This window comes from Theropithecus gelada, chromosome 8 (genome assembly GCF_003255815.1).
Source record: "Theropithecus gelada isolate Dixy chromosome 8, Tgel_1.0, whole genome shotgun sequence".
NCBI lineage: Eukaryota > Metazoa > Chordata > Mammalia > Primates > Cercopithecidae > Theropithecus > Theropithecus gelada.
This window is the reverse complement of record NC_037676.1, coordinates 111,585,983-111,611,456: the sequence shown is the minus strand read 5'-3', so window position 1 is coordinate 111,611,456 and position 25,474 is coordinate 111,585,983. Positions and strand designations below refer to the sequence as shown.

Below are 25,474 nucleotides of genomic sequence, written 5' to 3'. Positions count from 1 at the left end.
GATACAACATACCATCCAATGTTGAGATTGTAACTGTTTGTCCAATGTACACTACATCCACATAGAAGGATTGTGATTCTGATGCTTTCTGTAAACTAATCCTTTGAAGAGAAACATTTGTCCCAGTGTACTTTGTTCTTATGAGATCCAGAATGTCTATGCAAGTGTAAGTCCAGCTGAAATATGGTTGATTAATTTGTTGTATAGATCAGTGGTAATGTTTAAGCAAATATAGTTTAAAAAGCATTAAAATTTTATAGAGTAAAACATTTTTTTTCCCACAAGAAGACCATCAAGGGAGCTTTATTAGCACAGACAAGCAGCCATAACAAGGCACAGCAGGCAGAAACTTACAGTGGCAGTAAAAGATTGAGCATTGTATACAAATATAGGCTTTCTTTTATTTGTAGCCTTGTCAGTAGCCATAGGAATGTAAAATAATGTTGTGTAACAACAAGTAAGGAAACTAAGAAGCACAGGCATTGGTGTAGAGCACATTGACAAAACAAGACACAAGAATGGAGTCAACAATTTTAGTGAACAATACCAGGCATAGAACAGTAAGTTCCGTCCACTGCTAAGAAGCAAAACTGGAACTTGATAACACTTCCAGGAAAGTTCCCTGGAGTAGCACTGTTCCTTGTTCTAAGTGCTAGACGGGTGTTATTTGTAGATATAAATGGTTGCACAGTATCTTTTAAATGTAAAACTCAGATTCAGATTTTTCATTAAATCGTAACTGCATTGGAATCTCATAAATTACAGTTAAGCATTAAAGCTATAAGAGTCTGTAACACGGATATAAATATTTCCATTCAAATAATTAAATATAGTTTAACAATAATCTTTCATCAGCTACCACTGTAGTTGTTACTGACTAGTTTCTTTGGGCACCTTATAGTCCCATTTTCTTCAGGGTTCATAAACTCATCATGGGATCCTCCTCTAGCTCATCAAAGATTAGACTACACATATCAGTTTTAGAAAGTTGTATGCAGATGACATTAAGTTACAGTGCTCCTTTAAATTAAAAAAGTATTTAGGGCCTCAAAGTAGAATTGTACAACTACAATTCTAAAATTTTTAAAACCACAACTTAGAAAATTTGGCATACTGAACAGGACCTTTTATAAGGGAAAAGGAGACTGCAAATGATATTAAAACTGAACTGCACACTGTGCCTTTGTGATTAGATAATTCCATTTTTTTGAAGAGAAAGGCAGACTGTTTTTAGATTTTAAAACTTGATGTACAACAAACCACTTTTTGGAAGATTGTAGAACAATTTTGGGAGGTGGGAAATGGCACTTTTAACACCAACAGTGTACTGAAAACAACAAATACTAATACATCTATTTGATCCAGGTGGACTGTCTGACCTATATTAAAGCAGATCTAGAAATATTTGTTAGAGGCTGGGTGTGGTGGTTCACGCCTGTAATCCTAGCCCTTTGGGAGGCCAAGCTGGGTGGATCACGAGGTCAGGAGTTCGAGACCAACATGGTGAAACCCTGTCTCTAACTAAAAATACAAAAAATTAGCTGGGTGTGGTGGCACACGCCTGTAATCCCAGCTACTCAGGAGGTTGAGGCAGGAGAATTGCTTGAACCTGGAAGGTGGAGGTTGCAGTGAGCCAAGATCACACCATTGCACTCCAACCTTGGCAACAGAGTAAGACTCTGTTTCAAAAAAAAAAAAGAAAGAAAGAAAGAAAGAAAGAAAGACTTGTTAGAAGCAGATAAATTTATTTTGTCTCAACTGGTAATAGTTTGATCAAGGGAATCCGGTTATTTTTAACTATCATGATATTCTTGTTTAAAGGTCTTGTAACATTTAGGGTAAAGAAAATCCATGAACTCCATCAAATGTAATGCATCTTGAAATTACTGCCTAGCAGATCAGTTTTTTAATTTAAAAAAAAATCTTATTTTTTGTGGATACATAGTAGGTGTATATATTTGTGGGGTACATGAGATGTTCTGATACAGCCATACAATGCATAATAATCACATCATGTAAAATGGGGTATCTATCCCCTCGAACCTTTATCCTTTGTGTCATAAACAATCAAATTATACTTCTAGTTGTTTTTAAATGTACTATTATATTATTATTGACTTTAGTCACCCTGTTGTGCTATCAAATACTAGGTCTTATTCGTTCTTTCTAGCTATTTTTTTGTACCCATTAACCATCCCCACCTCCCCTCAGCCATCCCAAATTATAAGCTAAAAGGAGAGACCTATTTAATGATATGGTAAGTGATGACTTGATTGATACAGAAGAACAAGGATTCATAAAATGTTCCAAAATCCTGAGGCAGTGGAGGAGTGCATAGCATAAGGGCAATGGGCATCAAAAGTAAAATTGCGATTTCACTGTTCAATTCAAACACTCCTTCCCATTGTAGCAAAATGTACCTTCAGATGTCCCTTTGAGAAGGATTTCTGCTTCATAAAGATGGACTATAGCAAATTGGGCAAGAAACAGTGGTATATAATCATTCTGTTTATGGACTTTTCATGCTCCTTGCCACCTAACAGAGGCAGGGCTGGCTCAACTCCTGGCGTTGCATCTGCCTATGTTAGTGCCAACAAAGGATGTCCTCTTCTGAGTCAATAATTCCTCTGTGGAACGGCAGAATTCTCCCAACTCATTTCATTCATTCCAGGAGCTAGCTTCAGTCCCATTTTATACATCGGATTGAACTATGTAATGGCCTCAAAGGCATATATTTGTTTTCAATACTAATGTATCTCTCTCAACACAGATCAATGAAAATATATCCAGTGTTCATGGATTGGAAGAATTAATATTGTTAAAATTAATATTGTTAATTATTATTAAAATCATATGGTTCTGTGCAAACATCATGTATAGCATGTATAGATTTCAGGCATTATTCTCTCTCTCTTCTTTGAAGTCCACTTCAAGTTCTATCAAACTTCAGTATCTAATGAACTTTATGTAAACAAGAATTTTTCTTTCTTTACATTCTATGGAAACGTGTAGATATTATACTTGGGACAAGACATCAATCATCATCTTATTAATGCTTATTTCAAGAACCTAAGGAATATATGAAGCAGGGCTTTTGTGTTTCCTGAAGAATTTTTTGAAAATCTTAATGCCCTTATTAAAGTTTTTCCCTCTGACAAACACCTGTTGTACTATAGATTTCTACCTCATGACTAAAGAGATACTGACACCTGTAGTTAAGCTTGGTCTACAGATGCCATCACTTTATCCATTGATTGACCAGAGTATCTGAAGGGAATTAGGTTCATATGCTCAGGATCTGATGCCAGAGATACATACTTCAAATATGATGCTGATGTTTTATATTAAAAACGAAAGACTATGACTTTCTACACACACACACACACACACACACACACACACACACACACACACACCTTTTTTTCTTTTTCTTTTTTTTTTTTCAAGACAAGGTCTCATTCTGTCACCCAGGCTGGAGGGCAGTGGCACAATCTTGGCTTACTGCACCCTGGATCTCCCAGACTCAAGCAATCCTCCACTGCAGCCTCCTGAGTACCTGGGACCACAGGTGTGCACCACCATGTACAGCTAATTTTTGTATTTTTTGTAGAGATGGGGTTTTGCCATGTTGCCCAGACCCCTCCTTTTTTTTTTTTTTTAACATAAGGTCATTCCAGTTCCACAGGAAGGATAACACTGATATGCTCCCACCCACCTGCCTGGTCCCATCTTTGTCACCTTTCTGCCACTGTCCCAGTGAACACAACTGATTTCCTCCTGATAGAGTCTGGGGACCTAGCTTTGCTGGAGCACCTCCAGGTCTTCGCCCTGGCTGTCTCCCACTTTACACATCTTATCCTCTAAGATATAGTTTTTAAAACCTTTAACAAACAAGGTTTCCCTTCCAGTCCAACATATGTCAGCAATTTTTAGAGTACATGAATTTCTAAAGTTATGAATTGGGAACTGGCTGATGCATTTTGAAAATAGTGTTGGGGGCCAGGCATGGTGTCTCATGCCTGTAATCCCAGCACTTTGGGAGGCCTAGGCAGGAAGATTGCTTGAGCCTAGGAGTTCAAGACCAGCTGTGGCAACATGGCAAGATCCACTCTCTACAAAAACAAAAAATTAGCTGGGTGTGGTGGTGCACACCTATAGTCCCAGCTACTTGAGAGGGAGGCTGGTGTGGGAGGATCACTTGAGCCCAGAAGATGAAGGCTGCAATGAGTTGTGATGGTCCCACAGTACTCCAGCCAGGGTGACAGAACCAGACCCTGCCTCAAAAAAAAAAAAAAACAAAAAAATAGTGTTAGGATTATGTAGAAAACAGGACAATTGAAATTGCAGATTTGAGGAGCAGCTTTTGCATCAAGAAACATTCCCCCCTTAAGACTGCTGTTTCTTCCTATCTAACTACTCGACTCTCCATTAACATCTTGCCTGTTTTTATTTATTGTCTTTGTCTTATTTATGGTAAACATTTGGTTCTATTTCCAACTTTGGATGATTTTCTCACTCCCTCTGTCTGGGTGTCATGAGGAGACGCTGGTTCTCCCTCACACTTGTTCCACACATGGCAGTTCTGAGTTACAGAGTTCTATTCTATGATGGGGAGAAAAATAGTGCTCTTCATATCTTACTATAATAGAATAATGTTCTCCATATCTTATAAAATGATGGAAACTTACATGACATGTATTAAAGTATCATATAAACTCTATATAGACCCATATAAAATAAAGATTGTGATGTAGCTATAACAGAAAAAAAGCAAATAAAAAAAGAAATCTTTTCAAGATATGGAGATCCTATTATGGTTATTTTTATGAGATAAATTTTATATGAAAATAAACTTCAAAAATTGTAGAGAGGAAATGTTCTATGTCTTCAGTGGAGTAATGGTTACATGGCCATATACACGTGTTAAAACTCACTAAATTGTGCACTTAAAAAAAGTGAATTTTACTTTATGTACATTATACTTTAATAAACAACAACAATTTATGGGGAGTACTTTATAAAATAGAAAGCTGTGTGTCTCTGTGTATGTCTTCATTATTACTTCTATTGTAAATGAAATTTTTGCATGTACCATGTATGAAAATGCAGTCACAACTGACATAAATTTCAGAAGACATAAAAATTAATAAAACCCCAAAAATAATTATATAGAACTAAATTGTGTTTAAGGGCATGACAGCTGTAGTCATTAAATAGCTTTCTCTAGGTTCATTTTGTTTCTTCCTTTATGTTTCTCTATTTGCATTTCTATGTGTCTAATTTTTGGTATAGCAAGCATTATTTCAAAATATCTCTATTCCCTTTTTTTCAGTGATCAAACTATAACGACTATATTGTGATAAGTCTGTCTCTACCTTCCAGCAACAACTAGGGACATTGTTAAATTTAGTAATATATAATTTAAATTCTAAAGTTTACCATTGTTTTGTCTTTTTATGGTTATGGGTGATTATGACATGACCAGTTGTTATTTTCATAATCTATAGATTTCTTTAAAACACGACTATTTCTGTTGGATGTTCATGTGTAGAATAGGAAAACTGCAGTTACATCCATTGTGCGTGTGATTTGCCATCATCTCCCCAAACAGACCAAAACAAAAACATAAAACCCCAAGAAATGGATTTGTCTTATCTTTGTAGTGTATATACCATGGTATAACTTAATTTTCAAATTCATAGCGTAACTTACTTGTTTCCATGAGCAAAGTCGTGTGTAAATTGTATATCGGTGTTTCTAGTAATCTTGTTATTGTCTTGGTACTGGAATTTTAGACCAATATAATTTGCCAGGAATCCTTTGTATGCTAAACATAACTACATAAAAATATGAAAATCATTGGTAACAATATGTTACCATTACATTGTTTTGTAACAATTCAAATAAATTCAAAGTCAATAAATATTTATTGGGCATTTTCTACATAAAATGTACCAGAACACAGAGAAAGAAATGATTAATTTCAGCCAGTTAGCTGTGGAAGAATTGGAAAAGATTTTATAGACAAAGTGATGTTGAGGTGACCTTACAATTAATAATAATTATCTATTATTTTTAGGTATAGTGTCCTTTAAAACTGCAAACAATTCACTCTCTGTGGAGATGAGTTATGTACTAACTCTAAGCTACTCAGCAAATTTAAAAGTCCAATGCACATAGGAAAGAAGAGAGGTAAACATCCAGGCAAATTAAATGGGATGTAAATATTGTTGAACATTTAGAGACAGAGATCAGTGTCACTGTAAAATAGTAATTAAATACCAATTTTAATGATCCCCAAGTCCTTAAGCATGCCAAATATATTAAGAACTTTGAATTTTAGGATAGATGCCACAATTTGAGAATTTTAAAATAAGAGAAAGGGTGAATCTATGATTAACAGTGTCAAATGCCCTCATTAAAACTGCCATCTCCTGTGCTCCTAATTTGGTTTCACTTCTCTCTGACTGGATACCCAAGATCACCCTACGATGGCTAGCCATTTTTCTTTCTTCTTAATTAATGAAGAAAAATGAAGAAGCTTATACATTTTTTATTATTTTGGTATTTAAACTTGTGTGCAAATAATTTTTTCTGAATTAAAAGAGAAATATAATACATGATATGTGGTGCTATATACATATATATATATAGTATACATTTATTATTTTGAAAATCCTCAGAAGAAACCACAAGCACCCAGAATTTACACTACAGTGCCTGTTACAATATGACATACTATTCATATGGCAAACATTTTTGTTTGTCTTAAAATTTCATGAAATTTTATTACCAAGGTATGTTCCAGATTCAATTAGCATATCATTTTGTTGAGCTTACCTGATTATAAGGAAACAATAAAATGTCCCCATATGGTCGTCTGTTTGGTTTAACATCTGCTGAGTCAAAAAGGACAGCTGGGTTTTTCAGGGAATAACGACCACAGTAAGCATCAGTTTCAGCTGTCTTCTGCCCTCTGTTAATATGTTCCTACCGAAACAATAATATTTCAAATGAAAACATGATTTATTGTTCTGGTTTTCCCCCAATGTATGCACCCAAACCATTCAAGGTTTAACCCAGATGCCATTGTTTCCCCGATTACTTTAACTTGAGATGTTTTCTTCCTTGTCTGAAATCTAAAGTTCTCATTTGGATCCATAATTATATAATCCCTTATACCAGTATTTGACTAGTTCCCAAGTTCGACTTTTTTCCTTACATTATGAGCTCTTTACGGGTATTTATTCATTCTTTCCATGAGTGTTTATGCAGTGTTTACTGTGTGTCAGGTTTCTGCTTGTTTGTGTGTTTGCTGTTTAATCTTTAGGATTCAAGTGGTGAAGAACCCCATCCCTGTAAATAGAGACCATCCGTCTAAGACAAAGAAGCCAATGATGATCAAACTAAGGCTCAAGGGAGGCATCTAACTCACATAAAAGCATCAAGAAAGATGACTCAGGGGAAGTGACAATGAGTTAAGTCTTTAAAGATAAATAGCAGTTGTTGGAATGGAAAAAAAGGTGTCAAAGGCACTGTGCAAATGGTAAAAAGAAAGTAGGGGCTTCAGAGACAGGCCAAAATTGTACAAAAAAGCAGAGGTGTGAGAGAGCATGGTGCTGGGAACGCAAACTGTTAAGGTTAGATGCAGCATGGAAATGCACGTGAGGGTAATGATGAGAGATGAAGTAGGTAAGGAGTAAAAGGTAAATTACAGGTGCCATCCTCATGGCTGCTAGTACTACATTCAAAATAGAACATAAATACACATATGTTTATTAAACGAATCTAAAAAGGTCATCTATTAAATGGAAAGATTTTTTCTCACTAATGTGCTCATGAAAAGTATCATGAGAGATATTTTTAAGGATTTATATTTATATCCAGGGTATTGATCCGAATTAAATAACTGGAGTATACATTTTTTATTCTTACAGTTTTCACTTGGAAATAGCAAATAGCTGACTTCCTGAAGACTTGAAAATGAGAATTAGAAAGCACATATTCAATTTTCTTCCTTTACTCTATATTAAAGAAAATATCTCATTAAGAAGGAAATAATGACTGGGCCGTGTACTAATTAACCAGAGTGTTATGTCAAAAAGCAAGAGAAGCAATTATATAAAACTGCATAATACATAAAAACATATAATGCCCCACCATATATTATAATCTCTGAAGTCAATGAGGAGAAAGGATATACTGTGCATCCATGTTAAGAAAACATAAACCAAGGCTGGGCACGGTGGCTCATGCCTGCAATCCCAGCACTTTGGGAGGCCGAGGCGGCTGGATCACGAAGTCAAGAGGTCAAGACCATCCTGGCCAACATGGTGAAAACCCATCTCTACTAAAAATACAAAAATTAACCAGGCGTGGTGGCAGGTGCTTGTAGTCCCAGCTACTTGGAAGACTGAGGCAGGAGAACTGCTTGAACTCGGGAGGTGGACGTTGCAGTGAGCCGAGATTGCACCAATACACTCCAACCTGGTGATAGAGTGAGACTCAATCTCAAAAAAAAAAAAAAAAAAAAAGACAGAAAAGAAAAAGAAAACACAAGCAAAATGACATGATTTGGATCTGTGTCCCCACCAAATTGCATGTTGAAGTGTAATCCCCAAAGCTTGAGGTGGGGCCTGTTTGTAGTTGACTTGATCATGGGTGTGGATTTCTCATGAATGGCTTAGCACCATCCCATCTGTGCTGTTCTCATGACAGTGAGTGAGTTCTCACAAGGTCTGGTTGATTAAAAGTGTGTGGCACCGCCCCACTCTCTTCTCTTGCCTTTGACCAAGCCAATTCACGTGCCTGTTCCCCCTTTACCTTCACCATGATTGAGAGTTTCCCAAGGCCTTCCAAGAAGCTGAGCAGATGCCAGCATCATGCTTCCTATACAGCCTACAGAACTGTGAGCCAATTAAACCTCTTTTCTTTCTAAATTACCCAGTCTTAGGTATTTCTTTATAGCAATGCAACAATGGCCTAATACACAAAATAAACAAAAACACTACAAATCTTATCTTTGCTCAGCTTTCCTACTTTCTAGTAAGAAAATTCATGAGTAGTAAAAATTTTTTGACAAACGAATCATAGAAGGCACTACCAATAGCACCTACCAACAGCCCTTACAATAAATGTATAACAAAGTCATTTTTGCAATTTGATTGTGAATGACTAAATTATTAATGCTACTTCAAAAAAGAAATTATAAAATTTCAAACCATTATATAAATTATCATTTGGTTAGTTTCACAGTTTATTAAATATTTCATACCAGATTAAAATCAGTTTCATAGTCTCTGAAGTATTTCACAACAAATCCTTCTTCAAAATTTGCAATTTGTGGTGGACACTTACTGCTAACCATTTCTTCCACTGCTCCCTGAAACTAAATTAACAATATAAACATTAGTAACTTCTTTTCATGAAAAGTTAGAACACTAGTAATCCTACTCCTGATTCTACTAATTAGTTCTAATAGAACATTTTCATAATTCCCATACTTTAGTCATGATTATGAGTTAACTTTCTAAATAATTTTAAGTGTGATAATTTTAGTGGCCAATGAGTTTTCAAAACTTTTATTCTAGAATAACAATAGTTACATAGAATTGGCTAATATTAGCCATACTTAGTTATTACATAAGGCAGACATATTTGTTTAGTAGCTTTTTAAAGAGAGCAATGAAGCAAACCTAAATTAATTAGTACCCAATTAGATAGATTCCAAATAAATAATTTTTCCAACTAACTCAAAAGTAACTGGAAAAAAAAAAAAGATACACTCCAATAGATTCTGGCCAACATGGTGGAACCCTGTCTCTTTTAAAAATACAAAAATTAGCTGGGCATGGTGGTGCACGCCTGTAGTCCCAGCTACTCAGGAGGCTGAGGCAGGAGAATCACTTGAACCTGGGAGGCGGAGGGTTGCAGTGAGTGGAGATCACACCATTGCATTCCAGCCTGGTGACAAAGCGAGATTCCGTCTCAAAAAAGATTAGATGCATATGCTGTAAGCTTGTATTTATAATTATTCAAAAATAATAAATTATTGAAGATTATGCAGAAATTAGCACATATTCACAAGTCTCCTATAATTTCCATATCAATTTCTCCAGCAAAGCACAGAAATAATTGTCACTTAGAATTAAGGGCTTGAGACAATATATACTCTTTAATCTGCAAACAAATGTTAACTTAAATTCATTGTCCAGATAAGTTGTCAAAATGTTGTAACTCACAAGCATTCTTTCTTTTTGAACAGCTGCCCCCTATAGAGGTACATTAGACCCTGTAGGCACAGACCTAAGAACTCCCCTTTCCTTCTCTTGTCTTTGGAATATTTCCTCCCTTCACTCCTCACTATGGGTAGGCTCCAACCTATCACGCCAAATAGAAGAATGTATTACTCCTCCTTAAAGTGTTCTTTATAAAAGGTTGACATTTAAATGGTGTTCTGTTTAATAAAATAATAGGATATTTAACCAACACTTTATAGCTAAGCTTTTATTGCACTACATCTCTCAAGGAATTTCTGATTTTGCAGGATAATAAATTGGGTTTTGAGTGAAGAACAATGCCCGTGTGGTTAGAGGGACTCAGAGCTTCTACACATAGGCAGGGCAAGGGTTTGGAACCTTTGATATATGCCTTGTCTGGAAAAAGGGGTGGCTGCACTAGGTTGACTCTTAGTCTCCTTTCAGATAAAAGTGTTCACAGTATATAAATTATGGTGAGTCGATCAGGGGATAAATAATTTGCAGTGATTTTTTTTCAAGTAATATCTCTTTCTCATTTGTCTACAAATGGCCCATGAATGATGTGAGAGGGTGCAGGGAAAATGCTGGTAGAAACATTCCTACAGCATACTTCAGCCTCTGATGACCATGGAGTGAGTGGCTTAGAAGCGATCCCATCCCAATTCAGTGTGAATGTCTCCAAGTTGGGTTTTCCTTTGGTTTGTTCTGTAATATCCAGTGTGACGTTATTCCCTTCAACTACGTCATAACCAAGCAGATCAAAATCTCCTGAAATTAAGTGCCAAACAGAATTTGTAGAAGTTAACTAATAAAATGCCTATATATAAAACTACATATATTTATATATATATATATATATAAAATAGACACTCAAATGTAGCCAAATTGGTTTCATATGGTGCTCCATTATCACAAAAGAAGGAAGAATGGGGACGATGTAGATCCTTAAATTTGAGCAGATTTATCCATAGCATAAATGGCAAAACAGACAAAGTGCTATATATTTAAGGCACTGTTTCTATGCAAAAGGAAGTATTGTAAGATAAACAGACAGATGTATTAGGACCGTGAGATAAATATCAATGGGCAGTAGGATATTCCAAAAATTCTTTTAGTTTTGTGCTAGTACCATTATTTTAGTGCAAATGCTCAGCTGAAATACTGCTGTTTTCTTTAGACATGAATAGGGCACGAAGATGAATTCCAGGAAACAATCTCTGACCTGTGAGGTTTGTTCATACCATGCCACTTAGTATGATAATCATTGACTTTGCCACTTCGAGAGGAATAAGGCCTGTCCTCAAATGTCTCTGTTCTTTGAAAGGATGCTCTACCAGTGGAATCTCACTGATCTTTTTGACCCTTTTTGTTGGGGAAAGTCTTAAAATCTGCCCAGTTAGGATTTGGGTACCATATTTCTTAAGGTCTCTGCTGAAGTCTTAAAATTTCTCTCTGATATATAAAAATACATCAGAAAGGATATTCATATGTTTATTCATAAGTATTTTGACAATCTAACTTTCGTACACTTTTTAAAACTTAAATTCATGTAAAATCAAATTCTTTATCCTCCACTCAACAATCAAATAAACTAAAAAATTTCATAAAATGAGACACAAATATTGAAGTAACATTTTACTTACATGAAGTGAAAAATAATGATTACCCAAAGAAAAGTAAACACACACACATACATAAACACACATTCAGGGACCCACTTTCTGGGCTAAATATACCAAATAGCCAAGTTAGTTGTGAAGTCTGACTTGAAGGCAGAATGTCTATGTCAACATTTCCAAAAGTGTTTTGCGTAAAACAGTAACAGGAAGTTAATAGCCACTACTTGAAAAAAAAGATGGAGAGAAAAAATAAGTTTGCATTAAACACAGGTGAATTGACTTTTTTCTTTTTCCTTTTTTTTTTTTTAATACTGCAGGACTCCTCAGGGATTTTAATATTCCAACGAGCTCTGCCAGTCTTGAAGGAAGACCCATGGTATACAGTGTCTCCCATGTGAATTTGACCACAAAATCCTTTCAGTAGGCAAGATTTGATCAGATGAGTGTCTCCTGGACAATATTGGTTTGCCTAAATTTTATTTTCAGAAAGAATATTTTCACTAGTTTTTACTAATTTATAAAGTAGGCTATTATATGGAAAATGCATTTGTAGTATGTATAGTGCATTTCTCATGCATTGGAGTTGTACATTCCTTGAAATACACCTAAAATTTAAATTCCCATAGAAAAAAATAACCATTTAATTTCTGCTGACATTAAACTAAGTCTTTTTCTCCGTCATCTTATAGAACTTTTAGAGTGGCACAGGATATACATTTGTTTCCTACAAGTGCAAAATTAAATACATGCTTACCTCTAGTTGATATGAATGTTACCGTGTAGATATTGCTCGGGGGATTCTGTGTTCTTGTTACTTGAACTGTGTCTGGTTTTATAGACCAGAGGTCATTCAAGGCTGATTGCAGTATGAATTCAGAAGCATCAGCAGGTAGGAAGACTTTGGATTGGATTAAAACAAACAAACAAACAAACAGAAAAGTTGAAATCTGAGCTACCACAGCCAACAATGATGTCTTGTATTTACATTTTTAAAGCACCTACACTCTGTACCATGTAAGTTATCACTTAGAGAAATTGTATTTTGAAATTGATTCAAGTTCAGTAATATTGAGTATTTAATTTGTGATCTCTTTGAGGACAGGGCTGATATTTTATTGTTCTAATATTCCCACAGTAATAATCATTGGATTTGGCAAAGAATAAACAATCATCAATATTTACTGGTTAAAAAAATTAACATTAATAGTGGAAGTTATATTTTAGGATTTGTTATAAAATATAAAAATGCGGCCGGGCGCAGTGACTCACGCCTGTAATCCCAACACTTTGGGAGGCCGAGGCGGGCGAATCACAAGGTCAGGAGATCAAGACCATCCTGGCTAACTCGGTGAAATCCCATCTCTACTAAAAATACAAAAAATTAGCCAGACGTCGTGGTTGGTGCCTGTAGTCCCAGCTACTCGGGAGGCTGAGGCAGGAGAATGGCGTGAACCCGGGAGGCGGAGCTTGCAGTGAGCCGAGATCGAGCCACTGCACTCCAGCCTGGGCGACAGAGCGAGACTCTGTCTCAAAAAAAAAAAAAAAAAGAAATGCAATGTTGTTTTTGTTTTTTAGCTGATAAAAATTGGTGTTCCATACGCCTATCATTTAATTTAAAAAATTGAAAGACATGTTTACTTCTGTGCAATGATGAATTTAATTCCTTTAAAAATTTGTATTTTTATTTTAAGTTTTGGGGTAAATGTGCAGGATGTGCAGGTTTGTTACATAGGTAAACGTATATCATGGTGATTTGCTGCACCTATCAACCTATCATCACCTAGGTATTAAGCCCAGCAGGAATTAGCTAGGTATTAAGCCCAGCATGAACTAACCTAATGCCCTCCTGGCACCGACCCCACCCCGCAACAGGCCCCACTGTGTGTTGTTCCCCTCCCTGTGTCCACGTGTTCTCATTGTTCAGCTCCCACTCATAAGTGAGAACATGTAGTGTTTGGTTGTCTGTTCCCGAGTTAGTTTGCTGAGGAAATGGCTTTAAGCTCCATCCATGTCCCTGAAAAGGACATGATCTTGTTCCTTTTTATGGCTGCACAGTATTCTATGGTGTACCACATTTTCTTTATCCAGTCTATCATTGATGGGCATTTGGGTTAACTATTCACAATTCCCATTTTCTTAACTTACACTTGTGAGTAACAGATATATAAATTCCATGTGCATTTAGATATATAGTTATCATTATTGTTAGAAAATGATGGTATATGCCAGAAAGTTATTTGCATGGATGTTGTTTTCTATTCCAGTCTGAAGGCTTTTTGCCATAATATATTTTTCTGCTTCTTTGTCTAGCCTATCATCAAAACTATATTTTCTAGACAGTATGATTTGACTGGAGCAAATACTTTATGGCTACATCTATGCATGAACAGAAACAGTATCTCCCTTATTATTTATAACTTACCAGTTTTTTCCATATTATAGATTAATCTGTATTGGTAAGGTGAACATGAATTAGCTTCCACACAGGGGCTGGTTACCTTGATCTTCTGAACTTCATTAATTGCGTTAGTTGTTTCCCAGTTTTCTAATGTTATAACCTATTTTCCAATTAAAAAATATTTTTAATATATGAAAATTATATATACTTTAAAAGCATCATAACTCAGCTATTCAATGTTACTTTATTGCTCTATTTTACTACAAATGACAAGTAACAGCCTTTTTGGCTTATAATACAGATACTCAAAGTCATAATTCAATAATTGTCCATGACGGCTTTCACCTAAAACAGTATCTTACCTAGTAAAATTAATAACCAAATTGAGATCCTGCCTTCGGACATTTACTTTCTGTAAGTGGAACTATAATCATAGCAAACCTGTACTTCCTGGATGATTGTCGACTGGGATTTGATAACTTGTTCTTCATTCACTGCATCTCCTGTTTGTTGTTCAGTATAAACATTTTGATACTGGTACAGTCCGACATCAACAAATGCACTTAATGTGTACTCCTGCAGCAAGATTTCAATATAATATCTGGAAAATAGAGTAACTAATGAATATAACTTTTTTCCACAACACTTGCCATGAAATTATTTTAATGAATAAAATATCAACAATATTTTAAAAGTCTGCCTGTTAAATAACTTATATTGTAGTATCTCATATTTTAAATATTCAAATGTTAAAATTTTCATAGCAGTTTGCTAAAATAAAATGAATTATGTAAGGTATCTGCATTAGTAGAAAGTTGTTCTCATTCATAACCAATTCATTCAGCTTAGTCAATAAATATTTATTGAAGACAATACTAGTTCCTATACTCAAGATCCTGAAAAATAACCCTGTCCCCGGCATATAGCAGAGACAACATGCAGAGGTTAAATATTGTAATGTGTTCAAGAAAATGTCAGGCTTAGACATAGCATGTACTTTATACCTGAGGGGTTATATTTGTCAGGAATAAAGGTTCCTACTTTCATGTTCCTTAAATTTGGCTCCATTTGTAACTTGGGGAATAAAATATTGCCTCAGGAAACTTTTACTGGTCAGATTTACTATGGACCTCCAACTAGCTGGATGGGATTTTCACTTTATATTTTGAATTCCTGATTCTTGATGTCTCCTGCCCCTCATCCTACTGGGTACCCAAGGTAATGCCTTCACTGAGCAGCTGTTACAGGAGGGTGCAAAACTACTGCTTCTCCTCTAAATCTCTAGCAATGTCACCATTACTCACATCCTTGGAGAGGACAGCTGGGAGCTTCCCTAAACTGTCTCACATCACTCAACATATATACTTATATAGGGAGAATCAGTATCCACAGTTCATGAAAGAGTCTGAATGAGGGAAATTTATCATGTTTCATATGTGCAGAATGATGGGGTTCTGGATCATCGCCTGATGGAACTGATATTTGGGGATTGTATCAGGCTCTTGACTTCCATAAGAACCTGCTCATCAGTTCTGCTGACTTGAGATGATCAACACTAATTAAAGAGCAGAATTCAAAGAAGAACCATTAAAATTTTGCATCCTTACTCATGGCTCAAAACTATTAATTAGGTACTTTCTTTGTGCTAGACAATAAACTAAGCACTTTGCAGCCGTTATTATATTTAATTGTCACAAAAGTTTCATAAAACAGATATTATTCCTTTCTCCATATGAATAACAAACGCTAATGGAATTTTAAGGATTCAAAAATTTTTTAAACTAGTAACTGAGGGAGAATTCCAAACAGAATAAGGTGACCAAAAAGATATGCACTAGAGGAAACTATATTTGTGGTATTTGAGTAGAATGATTTAGCAATATGAGCTACCTTTGGAAAGGCTTGAAAAACCACTTTATAATAAACCGGCTAGAGTGGCCTCAATTTCAGATTTCACAGCAATCATTGTAAGCACAGTATGTAAATTCCAAGCTGGTTTTGCAGGAGCACAGACACCAGGCAGCAGATGTATTAGGAGTTGCTTTCACTCAAACTCTGTGCTCCTGCCAAGCTGGTAGACTGAACTCATTTTCCAAGAACAAGCCAAAGTCTGAAAATGTACTGACACTTAATTGCAGTAGGGATTAATCAGGCACTCCATGTATCCTGACCTGGCCCAGTAGTTTTCATGGTTATAGAAGAAAATGTTTAATATATAAAGAAGTGAAAGCAGAAGAAGGAGGAAAAAAGGAATAAAACTTTTTCCCCATGTCAGTATTACCAAGACCTCAGCGAGAACACTCAGTGTGAGAACATTAATTTGCTCCCAGGTTCCGTTGATCCCAACCCTCCCTGTCCAGTTCCATAAGATCCTCATGATGCTGCCTCTGAGCATAACTTCATCAATATCTGAAAGGGTGATGAGGTAAATTTGTAAAGAAAAAAGCATTCCTCCCATCAAGAAGGGAAGTCTATTTCTGCATCCTTGAGTCTAGGCTTGGTCACTTGCTTTGGGCAATGGGATATCAGCAAATGTGACACAGACAGAGTATTGCAGAGTGTGTGTGCATTAGGACTCCCCTCTTTACTGCTGGGATCACATCCACAATGTGAGAAACTTGGGCTTGTCTCCTGGATGATGAGAGACCACGTGCAATGGGATGCCCCAGATATCTAAGACTCAACCATGCCTGCTGAGGCTCCAGACATGTGAGCGAGGCATTCTAGGTTACCAATCCCCAACTAAACTAGTCAGGACTAAATGAACAGCTCAGCCAAATATAAAATTGTGAAAAATAATACACACTTGTTGTTTGAAGTTGCTACAGTCTGAAGTGCTTTGTTATACAGTAAAGTCTAATAGATCCAAATGATGAATATGATCTCAGTGCATCTTTTGATGTTCTTCATGTTAACTCCATTCCACCACCTTCTCCATTTTGAATGTATCATGTCTTTTATCTTCCTGTTTCCTAGGAATTCTGAATGGCTTTTTGAATGGGATTATCTGGTATTTGGATGATAATCCCACTCATTGGCTCCTTGGACTTGACCTTTCAACACTAAGCGATATGCTCTGTCAGTTCTGGCAGTGTATTTTAATATTCTCAAATTTCCAGTACCTGGCTCAGGGCCTGGAATAAACCAGTTAATAACAAATACACATTAACAGTGGTAACAATCTGTGTGGCTTAGTGATTTTTCCCTAGCAATACTGAAGAGCTCAGCTGCAGGAACAGAGAAATTAGATGGGTGGATTGATTGAGAGGTCCAAGTAAAGAACTAAGAACAGGATCAAGTAATTTCACAAAAGTGTAAGTTTGCAACAGGGTTATTCTAGACTTCAAATTTCCCTGGTTAGCTGAATGCCAGTATTCTTGAAAATAAAGAAACACATTTTAATAAAATTATAGTGAATGACCAATTATAAAGTAAGTCAATAAACTAATATCCACTTCCACCAATAAAAATAAATTGAAAATATTTAAAAATATAGGCCGGGCGCGGTGGCTCACGCCTGTAATCCCAGCACTTTGGGAGGCCAAGGTGGGCGGATCACAAGGTCAGGAGATTGAGACCATCCTGGCTAACACGGTGAAACCCCGTCTCTACTAAAAGTACAAAAAAATTAGCCAGGCGCGGTGGCGGGCGCCTGTGGTCCCAGCTACTCAGGAGGCTGAGGCAGGAGAATGGCATGAACCCGGGAGGCGGAGCTTCCAGTGAGCCGAGATGAGGCCACAGCACTCCAGCCTGGGTGACAGAGGGAGACTCCATCTCAAAAAAAAAAAAATATATATATATATATATATATATGTGTGTGTGTGTGTGTGTGTGTGTATGTGTGTGTATATATAAATATTTAAAAATATAAACGTAAAGTTTGTAAATACCACACAGTAATTTAACGACAAGAAGAAACCTTACTCTTTTCCTTTCTGCAGATGAATATCCTCTGATCTTTGTGTTGGACTGGAAAAATAACTGTTGGCATTAGCAGAATGATATGCAATCCTCACCTAATCCCAGAGAGATGGAGAATTTATTAATAGACCTTTTCAACATTTACTTACTTATTTATCATTTATTATTTCAGTTTTAGAAATTTCATAAGTAGAAAAATGTAAAACTACTTTATATTTTTCTTTTAAGATCTGTTATCTACTATGCTATACTTTTTTAAAAATTATCAAAGCTCACTTCATTCCTTCTACCCTTAAGTAACATCAACAGTAGTGTACCGAGTATGCTACACAGATCATAGCTTTTCCATAACTAGAACCGCAGTGGAAACTAAGAAGATACATACCAGGAGAAAGGCAGTTATTGACAAATAAAATATTCTTTTGCTCTGTGGAGAACTTTGAGAGATTTAATCCAAATTAGATTGCCAAAGATTGCTAAATGGTTCTGCACACTAGAGTGAGAGGACTTTGGGCTTCCCATTATGAATGATTATACCATCTTTGGAGTACACATGCTTTTCAGTACAAACAATGATAAAAATTAGAATTCATAAATTACAGGTAGCAATTTAAACTTACACAACCAGTTTGGGAAGCAATCTTGCCACATAAGTCGAGTCATAAAAGGTTAAATTGATTTGATCTGTTAGTTTCATATTTGTGAAATTGTCCTAACAAAATAATCCCAAATACAGAAAAGTTTAATGAACCTAGATGTTCAATAGAGTAGTATTATTTGTGGTCATAAAATACCAGAAGTAAATAAAAACTTATCAGTAGGGAGATGGTTATCTAAGCTTGGTAAACCCATGTAATAACAGTACTTAGTCATTAAAAATAGTGATTATATAAATTGTTTAATAAAATTAGTATTTAATACTAGTATGTGAAAAACTACATATGAAATTGAACGTATAATTCTATTTATGAAAAAAAAATAGTGAAATAACTTTTATCTCATGACCAAGTAAATGTAGAATAATGAAATATTTTCAGGTATGGGAAATTTTCTTGTAGGCTATAGGTTTTCCATCATCTTATATCTTGTATCATATCCAGGATAATAGCCAAGAGCCAAACCACATGACATCATTTCTCATATATTTTTAATACATTCATTTGTTTTGATTTAAAGTAAGTAAGATACATATAAACATCATCATAATGTTTTTATAGTATCAAATAGTATTCTGAGGTTTCCCTACCTTATCTTCTGGAAGTCCAGTCTGGCTAAAATAAATAGCATAACGGTCATCACCTTTGATGTAGAATCTATAAACATCAGAATCTGGAGCCACCAAAAATCCACTAAAGCGTGCAACAAATGTGTCTTGTTCCATAGGCCAAATATAGGAAGCTGAATCTACCCAACTGGCACCCATGTACCCGGGAGTTTTTTCATCATATTCCAGTATCTCTTCCAGATGTATTGGACGACTATTATTCCATACCTCAAGCTTCAGGCCTCTCCCTCCTAAGTGTGATGAAATAAAATAAGTCTTTCATCAGGATCATAATGCAATGTCTCAGTGGCTTTCTATTTGGGTGTGGGTTATAGACTCTGTATATCAGTTCATATTTTTAGCATGTGTGCAAACAAAACAATTACATATTCCCCTACACGTACTTGTTGCCAGGGGACAGTCTGCAATTTGTTCCCTATTACTTCACTTATTTGAGCCTCAGTTTCCACATGTGTAAAATGGGAGTAATAATAATATTTGCATAGCTGTTATAGGAATTACGTATAATACATATGTAAAACATCTGGCATTTAAAAAGTGCTTTATGTAAGATAATATATAGTAATTTCTACTTATGTTATAGCTGATGTTGCAAAACTTCAAGATTCATGCCATTTTAATACAAAACCTTTGCCTTGACTATTCTAACAAAAGTAAATTAATGGCTTACAAAGCCATTAATCAAAGAAGAGAAAATGTTGGCTTTCATGTTTCTCTCAATATTTGTTTTACTTTAAAAAAAAAATACTTCTACTCTAGGATTTCTTCTCCTTCTTGGACAGAATCAAAAACAGGATACTCTCAATAAACTGTACCTATACTTGCCAGAATAAACCCTGTGATTAAGTTTTTTTTTCCTAATCAGAAAGGAGCCATCTCTCTTTTTCTTTTCCTTCAACTGCAACAACAATTAGGCTTATTTCTTTCTTTAACAGCCTTAAGCTTGTCTGTACATGGAAAATAATGGCTACTCTTCTTCAGCTGAATTTGGTTGAAGACAAGCTTGAGCACTTCAAACTTTTACAGCAGCAGGGTTTAGTGATGTATACAATTTTCTTTAAAGTCATCAATTATAAATTATCAAAATTATTTTCTTAAACAGCTCAATTTTTCCTAATATTCAAACCAAAGAAATGTAAGAGGTTGGTAAACCATTTAATTGGCTTCAAATGTGAAACAATGACACAATTATAAACAACTTTCACTGTGCAAGCAAGACATGAGACACACACCACACACAGACACATGTACAGCATTTCGATGTTATTAGTGTAGATAGGAAAGCAATTTCACTGGGTCACAAGGTGAAAGTCTGAAAAGAATTTAGAGTAACATTTCTCTCATCTCCTGTTTTCACTCCCACATTTTTCTAGACAAGTGAATATTTAACTTCCCCTATTTATCTTTTCTAATCAGAAAAAAGCATTTAAAAAATTTCTATGCAGACTGTACCAAGTGTTAGTTATCATAATTTAATTAGAAATAAAAGCATAATTAAGCTCTGTCAGTAGAGATGTGCTGTTTTCAGTAGGGTGTCTTGATAATTTAGGCTGGGTTTTTCTCCACAGATGCAGCTTTGTGGCAGTGATTTTAATAGAAATATTTTCTAATCCAGAAAATGTAAATTTTAAAACTTGAGGAAATTTCTTACAATTCTTCCTACAAATTCTAAACTCTAAAAAGTTTAAATAATGTTTTTACTAATATATTATTTTTATGTAAATATAGAAATGGCCATTTTCCCTGATGGTAACTTACCCGGATATACAGCTTTGAGAATATGAGGTTTGGGGGGTGTCTTGCAACATATACTCTTTTCCGTGACATTCAAAGTATCACAAGGTTCACCTATAGAGAAGCAAGATACAAAACCATTACTACTGAAACTTCAGAATGCAATCACATCAGTGTATCTTTAAGCACTTTTGCAATTAAAACAAAGTTGCATAAACAAGAGGCAAATTGGGGCTCTTTATTTCCTTTACATATTCTCTATTAAAGCTTTTCGTGCAATAATTGTCATACTTCCACAAACCAACATTTTTTCTGGTGGAACATCACAAGCCTGAGATAGAAAATTTCATAATTTCTGAGATTAAAAATTTGACAATACTATGTCTTTGCACAAGATATCACTTCCGAATCCAAAGTAAAAACTTCTATTTTGTTCCGTGGAGATAAGCTGCTGAATAAACCCTGTCATTCAGAATTTGCAAAGGTAGATGACCCCAGACCTCTTGAGCAGGAAAAATGCTGGTTTAGTCCAAGTTCTTCAAATGAAAAAAAAGGGGGGGGGGTAATAACTGTTAAATGGCATTTTCACAGATAAACTGAAACCAAAACAGGAAAAAGGCTTCAAAGATAGCTATTATAACTTTTACATCAGCACAATTAGACTTGCGAGAAGAGTCTATGTTTTAAACTCCATGTGTTCCTCACAATGCCTCACATATGGTCAGCCTCAGAAAGTAGTTACTGAAATGGCAATCGCAGCCCATGAAATGTGAGGACAACGGAAATGGAGAGAGAGATTTTTGCCAAGTTTTGTTTGATAGCCTGGAAAATTTAAATTTTGACATTACTTTTCACTATTTTATTTGTTTGTGTGTTTTTTGAGGCAGGGTCTTGCTCTGTCACCCAGGTTGGAGTGCAGTTGCATGATCATAGCTCACTGCAGCCTCCACCTCCTGGGCTCAAGCAGTCCTCCCATCTCAGCCTCTCAAGTAGCTGTAACTACAGGCATGCAGCACTATGCCAGCCTTTTTTTTTTTTTTTTTTTTTCGTAAAGACAGGTCACCTTGCATTGCCTAGTCAGGTATCAAACTCCTGAGCTCAAGTAATCTTCCTGCCTCAGCCTGCCAAACTGCCGGAATTACAGGCATGAGCCACTGCACCCAGCCCCTTTCATTATTTTGAATGTTTTATTGATGCAAGAAATTTGAACCAGAAAACAGTAAATAGGAACAGTATATTAAACCAACCACTCATTTTATTGGAAGCAAAGGAAAGACACATAAACATTACGTTTTTAATAGATTATTGAGGATTCAAAATCTGGAATCTGGTTGCCATATTAATGGTAATGAAAGATGATAGAAAACTAATATGTTCTCTTTTCATATCAACAACATCATAGTCATATGCAAAACAAACATAAGATCAGATTATAAAACATATTATGTAAATTAAAAGTGCATTATGGCCTGGGTTTTAATGTTTAAAACATAAAATCTGGTCAGATTAATACATATATGAATTTTAAATATTTATGGCCCAGGTTTTAATATGTTTGCCAATGACCAGCAAGGATTCATGCAGACACGAAAGAAGAGTGTATAAATATTATGTGAGGTTGCTTAATATCCATTTCTCTTTTTTCTGAAATCACATTTTGGCTGGCTTGCAGGCAGATTCTGTAAAAGGTAGAAAGTACTTGAGCAAAAGGACTGTAGAAATGCATATGCCTTGTTCCATGGGCAGGCATCCTGTCCCCTGACTAGCAATAGAAGTGATGTCATTATGGATGAATGGGAAGATTCCCAAGATCACATTCACTCCTTTTGAGCTGCATAGCTGCCTACCTCTGAACAGATCTGGACAGGACACATAAAAGTGAAGCATAACCACAGAACCAAGTCCTACATGCATTTGTAAATAGACAACTCATTGAAATTACTGCTCTTTTCAAGGCCAATATCATCAGTGATTACTGATGTCCAGATGAGGCACAGTATATGAAAAGAATATGAAAACAACCCAAAATATTACTTTAAATTTCCTCACAATTAGCTAACTCTCTGAGAAATAACAACCATTCAAAAAGGGCATTTAAGAGCTTCTAAATTAAGGGTAAGCGTGTCCTTAAACTGTGGCGAGGAATTCATGGATGGCAGCTGCAATGCTGCTACACAAAGCCTGTTGGTGCCAACCCTAGAGCTCAGGTCCTATTCACATGAGGTTTCAGGGAGTGGCCCTTGCTGGAAAATTGCAACGGAAAGAGTATCAAACCCCAGAACCAAATGACTGTGTGAAAATACTCAGCTTCCAGTTGAAGGCATGAGTTGAGAAAAGACTATTATTAGTCTTACAAATTATTAAAGAACAGGCAGAATTGGTGGTAAAAAGGTAATATATCAAAAAAAAACATGAGAAATACCTCCAACTAGAACTCTGATGGGGAAATCTGTCTGATCAAAGAACTGCCCACTTATTGTCAGCGTGGTGCCACCTCGAATGCTTCCTTGTGAAGGGAAAATCATAGTGACCTCTGGAGTAAAAGCACATTAAATAAAATACCATAAATATTACACATAAATGCAAATGCCTGATTTTTTAAAACTTCCAAGTTGCCTAGCCATAGCACCTTTGTTACCAACTGCATAAATTAGGTGTTTCATTACTTTCTCTGATGCAATCCTGCAAAAAGGACAATAAACATGGCATTGACAAAGACTTACATTCCATGAGGACCAGGCTTTGGTGTTGACTGGTATTAAAGCAACATTGGTAACACGAGCGTTAAAGAAGTAAGGAAAACCTGAGCTGAGCAGGAAGGCAGGTAGAACCACTCTTCTTCCATACGCTCTTGAAGAATGAACCTTTCCTATGTTCATGGACCAACCTCTTATAATTTTCTCTTCTAGTAATACATTTAACTATGATTGAACTTCTTGTGGCTTTGTATATGTAAGTTGTAGGTATATTGTAAAATAGCCCAGTACATTACATATGGCAGATTCTTACTAAAATTTATCCTTATTAACTCTATCAAATACCTATGCATTCTTACATATGAATTTCATACTAAATAAGCTTCTAGGAAAAGCCAAGATATATCACAATTGATTGATTCCAAGACCCACTTTTTTTAACATCTTTGAAATCTAAATGTATCTTTCCATTACTCCTGACATGGAGTGAAGTACAATTCTTTCAGGATGACTCGTGTTTGTTCTGATACTCTCCAAGGGATACTATCAACCTGAGACCTCTTTAAATTAAATTATGATCTTCTTAAGGATTCTTTTGGACCACACTGAGAGCATAAATCTGAGACAGTTTCAGTGGTCTCCAAGTTACCAAAGTCAGACTTTAGATTTTTTGACTTTACAACGGTGCAAAAATAATGAATTTAGTAGAAACAATATAATACTTAGAATTTTGAATTTTGATCTTTTCCCAGGCTAGTGATATGCGGTAAATACATACGCTCTCCTGATGCTGAGCAGCACAGCCAACAGCAGCCCCCAGTCAGTCACGCAATGATGAGGGTAAACAACCTGTACCTGCAGAGCACTGTGTTGTCAGATGATGTAGCCGATGTGAGTGTTCTGAGCACGTTTAAGGAAAGCTAAGCTAAGCTAATACACATTCAGTGTATTGAATGCATTTTCAATTTAACAATATTTTCAACTTATGATGGGGTTATCCCATTGTAAATTGAGAGGCATCTATACTGGTTTTTGGTTAAGATTGACAGTGGAGATTTTTTTCCCTCCCTCTACCAATAGCCAAAGTTGAAACATGCAAATTTCCCTGCTGTCTGTGTTAGTGTAATGAGTTTATTTTTCAATCAATCTTACACTAAGAGTATTGTCTGCTGTGGGGGAGGTCCTGCTTAATGTTGGAGCTTTCTGTTAGACTCCCCATCTTAGGCATTTTTCCTTTCCTAGCAGTACATCAAATAATATAATACACCTTACACTCATTGCCTTTGGTTTGGTTAAATCAATTATACACCGTCTTCCCCCCTACAACAGAGTGAAAGAAAAGTCACATACCTGCATATGTTTGAAACATTGAAATTTTATTGAGAGAAGAAACAAAATATGCCATTTTCTGTGGAAAACTCCTGTTAAAAAAAGGTTAAATTTTCTGCTTTAAATGATCTTTAATTTAGGAACTTTTTTGTTTAACTTCGGTGATAGTAATTATGTGATAATCTGCAAAAGAGCAGGATGAAACTTTTGCAAGAGGATAAGAATTTTTTTTA

General features: G+C 35.7%; 1 protein-coding gene across 1 annotated transcript in view; it reads right to left on the bottom strand.

The window, feature by feature from the left end:
- PKHD1L1 (PKHD1 like 1) overlaps positions 1-25,474 on the bottom strand; it is a 157,754-nt gene that overhangs the window by 103,876 nt on the left and 28,404 nt on the right. The window contains exons 10-22 of the mRNA XM_025394337.1: positions 25,263-25,333; positions 23,639-23,749; positions 21,241-21,330; positions 19,444-19,712; positions 18,201-18,292; positions 14,718-14,877; positions 14,301-14,436; positions 12,633-12,776; positions 10,870-11,027; positions 9,275-9,388; positions 6,841-6,990; positions 5,713-5,837; positions 13-176 (exon numbers count right to left, since the gene is read on the bottom strand). Of these exons, the coding sequence (XP_025250122.1) occupies positions 13-176; positions 5,713-5,837; positions 6,841-6,990; positions 9,275-9,388; positions 10,870-11,027; positions 12,633-12,776; positions 14,301-14,436; positions 14,718-14,877; positions 18,201-18,292; positions 19,444-19,712; positions 21,241-21,330; positions 23,639-23,749; positions 25,263-25,333 (1,784 nt within the window). The remainder of the gene's footprint in view (positions 1-12; positions 177-5,712; positions 5,838-6,840; positions 6,991-9,274; positions 9,389-10,869; positions 11,028-12,632; positions 12,777-14,300; positions 14,437-14,717; positions 14,878-18,200; positions 18,293-19,443; positions 19,713-21,240; positions 21,331-23,638; positions 23,750-25,262; positions 25,334-25,474) is intronic.